The 9,259-nt window shown below is 50.3% G+C and overlaps 1 protein-coding gene across 1 annotated transcript; it reads right to left on the bottom strand.

The window, feature by feature from the left end:
* Positions 1-817: 817 nt before the first annotated feature.
* LOC124787861 (ice-structuring glycoprotein-like) lies at positions 818-9,034 on the bottom strand. The gene is made up of 2 exons (XM_047254824.1): positions 8,884-9,034; positions 818-2,334 (listed from the first exon to the last, which is right to left on the bottom strand). Exons 1-2 carry the CDS (start codon positions 8,893-8,895, stop codon positions 1,276-1,278), a joined length of 1,071 nt encoding a protein of 356 aa, XP_047110780.1. The 5' UTR covers positions 8,896-9,034; the 3' UTR covers positions 818-1,275.
* Positions 9,035-9,259: the final 225 nt, after the last annotated feature.

The following is a 9,259-nucleotide window of genomic DNA, read 5'->3' on the forward strand; positions in this document are numbered from 1 at the left end:
AACCAAAAGTTTTGTAATCACAGACGAAAATAAAGGAAATTTATACAGGCGTTTCTTTTCTAAATTATAATGTAGTATTCATCACAAATAATTTAAAAGCAAATGCTCAATGGCTTTAATGATTTTTCGTATTGCGTTATGTCTTTTCTCCTTTCTCTTAGTAAATATTGTGTGTTCTTGTTTATATATTGTAAGGAGATTCTACCAAATAATGGCAAGGCCTGTTCCAACCTAGTTTGTGAATAAAACATCAAAAACTTTTAGTAAACTGGATCAACTGTTTTGCAAAAAAATGTTCTTTTATGCTAGGTTAGGCATACGACTTTAAGACCCACCAGGGTTGCCGAGCGCGCTAACGCGCTGTTCCTGGACTCGGCTAGGCGCGCGGGCCCCGGATCGAATCCGCCCGACGGATTAACGACGAGGGACAGTGTGCCGGCCAGCCTGGATGTGGTTTTTAGGCGCTTTTCCACATCCCGCTAGGTGAATACCGGGCTGGTCCCCACGTTCCGCCTCAATTACACGCGTCGCAGACATTTGAAACACGTCCGCACTCTTTCACGATTTACACTCGACGCAGATAGTTGGGGTACTCTGATTCCATCCTGGGGGGTACAGGGTGGCGGCAGGAAGGCCATCCGGCCATCCCTAATACTAACACTGCCAAATCTGTTGTAACCACACCGACCCTGCGATCGTTGCGGGACTATGGCGTAAACGAAAGAAAGAAAGGCATACGATTTTAAGATGATTTGATGATAAATTGTTATAAATGTGTGTGATGCTGTGTATTATAGAGGATCAAGAAAACGAAAGGTTGATTCTAAAAACATTTATTGCACATAGTATAAAACAGACAGTTTTTTCAGTGCAAATATGTATCAATAATAATATATTATTGCATATTTACACAAATGAAGATTTACAGTGTTCTATACATTAAATTAAGGGAAGAAAGGTACGAGTGGCGGAAGAGTGGACAGTGGACTCTGCTCTGGCACAGCCCGCCCTCAGCAAGGGGGCTGAGGACGGCTCCAGCCCAGCAGGGGCACTCGCTCAGTCGTCATCCGGCGCCAAGGCCTGTCTGTGTCCGAAAGTGGAAGCAACCTGTGTTACAAGGTGCGTCCCATCACGTGCTGAGACTAGGATGCAGCAGTGTAGCAACAGGTATCCATCCCGACATTTGTGCTTGCCATACAGGTATATGTTACGTGTGTGTGTGTGTGTATGCATGTGGTAAACATTTCCAGGGAGGGAGCAGATGTGATGTTCAACTTAGGCAGGTCCGACGGGCAGGTTGGTGGCGGCGACCCTGAAGCCCAGGCTATCGGCGTGGTACTTGACACTCTGCACCAGGCCGTTGCCGTCTACGTAGGAGTAGCCGCCGACAGTGGAGCCGTCAGCAGCGCGGCTCTCAGTCTTGGCGGAGTTTCCGTCGGCGTAGCCGTAGGTGTACTGGCCGAGTTCGTCCTGGACGCGGTACTGGCTGGAGGCGGCCACTGGCACGACGGCCGCGGCGGCGGGTGCGGAGTAGGCGACAGGTGCGGGGGCGGAGTAGGCGACGGTGGCGGGGGCGGCGGCGACCACGTGCGCCGCAGGGGCGGCGGCCACGACGGGGGCGGCGGCGGCGTAGGCAGCCACGGGACCGGCGGGGACCACCTGCGCACCGTGAGCGGCGACGGCGGAGTAGGCGAAGCTGCGGGCGGGAGCGACGACCACAGTGGGGGAGGCGTAGGCCACGGGGGCGGCGAGGGCGGTGGCGGCGGGGGTGGACAGCACGGCGGCGGGGGCGGCTGCGCTCAGGAAGCCGGGGCTGCGCTTCTTGCGGCCGAGGACGGCGGCCTTGGCGGCCAGGTGGGCGTTGAAGTGGGCGGCCTTGGCGGCGGCGACTTCGGGGGTGTCGGCGACGACGGCGGGCGCGGCGGCCACGGCGACGGCGGGGGCGGGGGCGGCTGCCACGACGGCGGGGGCGGGAGCGGCGGGACCGACCGGGAGGTTAGTGGCGGCGACGCGGAAGCCGTTGACGGGGTCGGACACGTAGTGGGCGCTCTGCACGATGCCGTGGGCGTCCACGTAGGAGTAGGCCCCCGCGACGGAGCCGTCGGCGGTGCGGATCTCCTCCTTGGCGGAGGGGCCGCCGCTGTAGCCGTAGTGGTACTGGCCGAGCTCGTCCTGCGCGTGGAACTGCGAGGAGACGGCGGGCGCCAGCACGGAGGCGGCGGGCAGCGTCAGCGGGGCGGCGTGGATGCCGAGCCCCGCGGCGTACGTGGTGGCGCCCAGGTAGCCCGGCCTGGGCTCGGCGAGCGCGGCCGCCACGGCCAGCGAGAGGACCACCTGTGGGCAGGCAGCAAGGCCGTCACCACCAGGCCGCTAGAAGCTTACGTCGCACGTGACACACACCGAAGCATAAAAAAAACTGGAATAGGCGTGCGACTAGCATTGTATTGTATTGTATGTTAACAGGGGACCTAGAAACGACGGAGAGGTTCCGTCCCCGCCGCAGCCGCAGCCGCAGTGGTCCACAACCCCACGACGACTACCGCAGTCCGCTTCACCCCTCCACCGCCCCACAACAAACCACTCTTTCAGGGATATTGTGCGGTTCGGTGGACACCCCCCCCCCCCCCCCCCAGGGAACGTCTCACATCAGACGAGTGTAACCCCTATGTTTGCGTGGTAGAGTAATGGTGGTGTACGCGTACGTGGAGAACTTGATGGCGCAGCAATCGCCGACATAGTGTAACTGAGGCGGAATAAGGGGAACCAGCCCGCATTCGATGAGGCAGATGGGAAACCGCCTAAAAACCATCCACAGACTGGCCGGTTCACCGGACCTCGACACAAATCCGCCGGGCGGATTGGTGCCGGGGACCAGGCGCTCCTTCCCGCCTTGAAAGCCGTGCATTAGACCGCACGGCCGACCGGGTGGGCTCGCGTGCTAGCATACAGAGATATTTAAACAGGCAGAATACGCCACTGCAGGTGCAACGCCAACACAAGACAGCAAGTGTCTGGCGCAGTTGTCAGATCAGGTACTGCTGCTGCAATGACAGGTTATCAAGATGTAATTGAGTTTGAACCTGGTCTTATAGTCGGTGAGCGAGCGACGGGACACGGCATCTCCGAGTTAACGATGAAGCGGAGTTATTCCTGTACGACCATTTCACGCTGTACTGTGAATATCAGGAATCCGGTAAAACATCAAATCTCCGACATCACTGCGGCCGAAAAAAGATCCTGTAAGAACTGGACCAACGACGACTCAACCGTTCCACGCCACAGAAGTGCAACCCTTTCGCAGATTGCTGCAGATTTCAATGCTGGGAGGAGGAGGATCTTGGTATTTAACGTCCCGTCGACAACGAGGTCATTAGAGACGGAGCACAAGCTTGGATTAGGGAAGGATGGGGAAGGAAGTCGGCCGTGCCCTTTCAAAGGAACCATCCCGGCATTTGCCTGGAGTGATCTAGGGAAATCACGGAAAACCTAAATCAGCATTGCCGGGCGCGGGATTGAACCGACGTCCTCCCGAATGCGAGTCCATTGTGCTAGGCACTGCGCCACCTCGCTCGGTTCCAATGCTGGGCCATCAACAAGTGTCAGCGTGGGAACCATTCAACGAAACATCATCCATATTGGCCTTCCGAGCCGAAGGCCCATTCGTGTACCCTTCATGACTGCACGACGCAAAGCTTTACGCCTCGTCTGGGCCCGTCAACATTGACATTGGACTGTTGATGACTGGCAATATGTTACCTGGTCGGGCGAGTCTCGTTTCAAATTATATCAAGCGGATGGACGTGTACGAGATATGGAGACACCTCATGAGTCCATCGACCCTGCATGTCAGCAGGGGAGTGTTCAAACTGGTGGAGGCTTTGTAGTGCTGTGAGGTGTGAGCAGTTGGAGGGATGTGGGACCCCTCTTACGTCTAGATGGGACTCTGACAGGTGACACGTACGTAAGTATCCTGTCTGATCACCTGCATCCACTCATGACCATTGCGCTTTCCGACGGACTTGGGCAGTTCCAGCAGGACTGTGCAACACCCTACACATCCAGAATTGCTACAGGGTTGCTCCAGGAACACTCTTCCCAGTTTAAGCATTTTCGTCTGACACCAAACTCCCCAGACGTAAACAATATTGCGCATATATGGGATGCCTTGCAAGGTGATCTTACGGATTTATGGACAGCCCTGCAGGATTCATGGTGTCAGCTCCTTCCAGCACTACTTCAGACGTTAGTCGAGTCCATTTCACGTCGTGTCTCGACACTTCTGCGTACTCGCAGGGGCCGCACATGGTATTAGGCAGGAGTACCAGTTTCTTTGGCTCTTTAGTGGAGATGGCAGATGATGTCGTTAGCGTCTAGATCAAGTAGTTACTGGCGGCATTTGCAGGGGAGTTCTGGAATACTGTTCAGTTTATCTTAATTGCAAAAAATGGTTCAAATGGCTCTGAGCACTATGCGACTTAACTTCTGAAGTCACAAGTCGCCTAGAACTTAGAACTAATTAAACCTAACTAACCTAAGGACATCACACACATCCATGCCCGAGGCAGGATTCGAACCTGCGACCATAGCGGTCGCTCGGCTCCAGACTGTAGCGCCCAGAACCGCACGGCCACGTCGGCCGGGTATCTTAATTGCAGCGGAGGGTTATTCATAAGTATGTGAAGGGTATCAGCGGACGACTATACGAAAACTCCGAAACACACAGAACGCACAGTCATTTGAGCGTCTATGCTAGTTCTTAACTCACGTTATAGGTACTCAATATGGGCACCATTTGTGACGCAGCAAACATCAATATGATCATGCAATTCACTGAAGTCGCTACTACTGCGGCTCAGCGACAGCTGCCCACTTTGTAAAATCGTTCATTGGTTTGCCTGACTGCAGATGCGAACCAGTTCGATGCGACAATTAGAGTGGATCATTTGCTCTGATACGCCTTCCTCCTTCTGGTGACCTCTACAGCTTCGCCACGGTGCATATGATAACGGAAGATGCTGTAACCACTGACATCTGACATTGTACTGTATGTCTTCTAGTTTTCACGCAATCGTTCTCTGAAACATCGGAGGTACTTATGAATAAACCTGTATTTTCAGTAAAGGCTTCTTTACCACCATGGTGTCCGCCCCCGGTAGCTGAGTGGTCAGCGCGACAGAATGTCAATCCTAAGGGCCCGGGTTCAATTCCCGGTTGGGTCGGAGATTTTCTCCGATCAGGGACTGGTTGTTGTGTTGTCCTAATCATCATCATTTCATCCCCATCGACGCGCAAGTCGCCGAAGTGGCGTCAAATCGAAAGACTTGCACCAGGCGAACGGTCTGCCCGACGGGAGGCCCTCGTCACACAACATTTACATTTACATCACAATGGTGACACATATGTGCAAGGAATATATATTTCATGTGACTCACCTTGGTGTGTAAGCTGTCAGAAATTCAATTGTAAACCTGTCCGTAATGACAATGCCTCTCTTGTATCGTGTGCTACTTTAACATAAGCATCACTGTAAAGCTCCTACACTGACTAAATGACCTCATGGCGAGTCTCGTCGCTCTTCGTTGTATCTCCTCCATCTCACTCAGTAATCATATTTCTTTTTGCAAGCCACCACTTTCGAAGATGAATCGCTGTTTCCTTAAGATTCTCACAATGAACCTCACACTGACATCTGATTTTCTTACAGTTTTATGTGGTCATTCCACTTTAGGTATTTAACTGGTTTCCAGTCGTTCGACGCCTACAAGTGTGATCGAACAGAAGTCTATTGCTTCGGCTATACGTGTCCAATACACTACATTTATTTACTTTCGTGATCAACTGCCAGGCCCTGCATCAATTATCGGTCCTCTGCAGGTCCTCGTGCATTCGTACAGTCTTCCGGTGTTGCAACCTTCCTTTCCTGCAGGCAACTGCCTCCAACGCTTCCAGTAGACCACTAACAGAAACTGTAAGCAATGAAGTTCCTATAATATCTCCCTTGGGTATTACCGAAATTACCTTTGCAGTAGCAGATTTTGTTCCATTATGTATGGCGTGTTCCGTTCGGTCTGCTATAAAAGTACTGAATTCGGTCACAAATCTGGTCAAACGTTCGTTAAGCTCATATATTATTCACTGAACCTCAGTGCGGAGCTGTATCGAATACCTTCCGGAAGTCAAAGACATCAATCTGGGCACCACAGCTGTGGTCTGCAACAGTACATTATGAATTTGAGACGCACTCGAAAAACTGAAAGTAGTGGAAGTGGTTCATGGCTCTGAGCACTATGCGAATTAACGTCTGAGGTCATCAGTCGGCTAGAACTTAGAACTACTTAAACCTAACTAACCTAAGGACATCACGCACATCCATGCCCGAAGCAGGATTCGAACCTGCGACTGTAGCGGTCGCTCGGTTCCAGACTGTAGCGCCTAGAACCGCACGGCTACTCCGGCCGGCGTAGTGTAAGTACTGTGAGCTCTTTCTTCATTATAGTGGTCAGTATATAAGCGTATTTTCATTATGTAAACTATGTTTTCCTACATTATTGCTATTCGCGAAACAACGTGATGGTTACTTGATATCGAAACCGGTTATGGAATAAAGTTGTAACGAGCTGATATTCTTTGCTGCACCTAGAATACTGTGAAAATAGAAGAAAGGATCGTGGTGGGAGGAGGTTAACCGCAGCGTATAAGCAATTTATCTGTAGTGACTAATGAAAATCTGTGACATGACCAAGAGTTGAATCTGCATAATTTTTCTTTCCGTTAGCCGCTTTACTATTAATGTATCTAATCATGCCTCCAGAACTTCCGTTAATTCGTTACTGATGCAGTGGAAATCGCTTTTTGCGCTAGGTATGTAGCCGCTTCAAAGTTATTAAATTGTCACTACGTAAATCTTGCATAATTCCATTCCTTTCAGAACTCTTAATCAGAACGTTCGACAACGTGAAAAAGTGAGGAAGATGTTCCAATTTCTGAGACCAGCACATATAAGCCGTAAGGAAAACCGCGTAATATACACCGTGTACACGCACCAAACGGAACGAACAATAATGGAACACCGAGAGAGAAATTCTGTGATTAAAAAGGATGCCAATCTGGGATGCAGTCTTTCTTCCCTACAGTTTAATCTGTACGTCGAAGAACCGATGAACTAACAACAGAAGGGTTCAGAAGGAAGTTAAAATTGAAAGTGAAAGGATGTCAGTGATAAGATTCGCTGATGAAATTGTTATCTTCTGTGGAAATTATGAATTGTAGGACACGTTAATTAGAATAAACAGTCTACTGACCACATAATATGAATTGATAGGAAATAAATACGGAAGTATTCAGCAGAAATAAGATTGGCCTTACACTTAGCATTAAAACTAGGGACCACGGAGTGGACTAAGCTTATAACGGTAAAAGAGGAGGACGAAGCATTTGAGATGCTGTTATGCAGAACGATGACGAAAATTAAGTGGAATAGTAAGAAATAAGGACTGTCTCCCCAGAGACGACGAGGAAAAGAATGTGTAAAAACACTAACTATAAAAAGTGATAGGATGTTTGTTAAGGGATCAGGTAATAATTTCTGCTTTACTAGAACAATAGAGTGAAAACCTGTGGGGAACGGCGGAGATTAGATGTAACGCTTAATTAAGAACGTTGGATGCGGGTGCACTCTGATGTTTCAAATGGTTCAAATGGCTCTGAGCACTATGGGACTTAACATCCGAGATCATTAGTCCCCTAGAACTTAGAACTACTTAAACCCAACTAACCTAAGGACATCACACACATGCATGCCCGAGGCAGGATTCGAACCTCCCCTCCCTCCTCCCACCCGAAGAAAACCTCTTCGAAACGTCTAGCTGTGATAATTGTTTATGGCTATATCCAGCCCATGCAAAATGTGTACGTTTCCAGTAAACTTTTAAATAGCGCAAGTATAATTTCAGTGAAAGTGCAGAAGAATTACAGGATTTGTTGAAAGGGACAAATAGTGTACTGAGTACAGAATATAGATTGAGAGTAGAGCAGGCCGCTGTGACCGAGCGGTTCAAGGCGCTTCAGTCCGGAACCGCGCTGCTGCTATGGTCGCAGGTTCGAATCCTGCCTCGAGCATGGATGTGTGTGATGTCCTTGGGTTAGTTAGGTTTAAGTAGTTCTAAGTCTAGGGGACTCATGACCTCAGATGTTAAATCCCCTAGTCCTTTGAGCCATTTTTTTTTAGACTGAGAGTACACTGCAGAAAGTCGAAACTAATGAAGAGTATTAGAAATAAGTTTCTGATACGCTTAACTCCAAAATGCGTGACCCCGAAGTACATGAAGTGGAGGACAACTGCTACCCTGGCAGCAAAGTAACACTTGACGGACGAACCGGGTCGGGCACAAAAATTTGACTAGACAGACCAACATTCCACTGGAGGAAAAAATTTCTGAGAAATGACTTTTGGAGAACAACACTATATAGAAATGGATCATGCACTGTGGGAAAATCAGAAAAGATGAGAATCGACGCACTTGAGATAAACTGCTGTAAAACGATGTTGAAAAGTATATGAATTAATAAAAATGACGAGGTTCTCCACAGAATTGGTGAGGAGAGAAGTACGTGGAAAACATTGACAAAAAGAAGAGACAGGGTAATAGGATACGTGTTAAAACGTCAGGGAATAACAAGAAGGAGCTGCAGAAGATGAAAACCATATGGGAAGACAGATATTGGGAGACTGGAGACCGAACTGAAGAGGTTGGCGCTTTGTCACAGGGAATAAGACGGTGGCGATCCCAGTGAAGACGGATGACACAGAAGTAATAATAAAGTACTCGGGACCTAGCCGAAGATCAGTAGCGACGAAAGCCCGGCGTCCAGCGGCCCACTCACCAGGGCGTTCATGTCTGCAGGTGCGGTCGGCGTCGGATGCTGAGCGACTGTGGCCAGTGGGGCGTGCGGCCTGCCTTTATAGAGAGCCGGGCTAGGCGTCCAGCGTGTGCCGGCTGGGTCAGCGGCCGTTCATACCCACGTCCAGGTACTCAGGCCCGTGTCCGCCTCTGACAGCCTTTCCTTCTCCAGCCAGGCCCCGCCCTGACCCCGGCCAAGGACACATCTGTGCGTGCCGCCGACCGCCAAACGCCGACGCACGCTCCAGTTTCGGACAAGTCCGGCAGGGGGGCCGTCTTACAGCGTGTCTAATATATCCATATTCTGTAGAAACTTCTAATTATCAGACTACAGAAAGTTACAAATCACTAGCTCTTGT

Source organism: Schistocerca piceifrons, chromosome 3 (assembly GCF_021461385.2).
Source record: "Schistocerca piceifrons isolate TAMUIC-IGC-003096 chromosome 3, iqSchPice1.1, whole genome shotgun sequence".
Lineage (NCBI taxonomy): Eukaryota > Metazoa > Arthropoda > Insecta > Orthoptera > Acrididae > Schistocerca > Schistocerca piceifrons.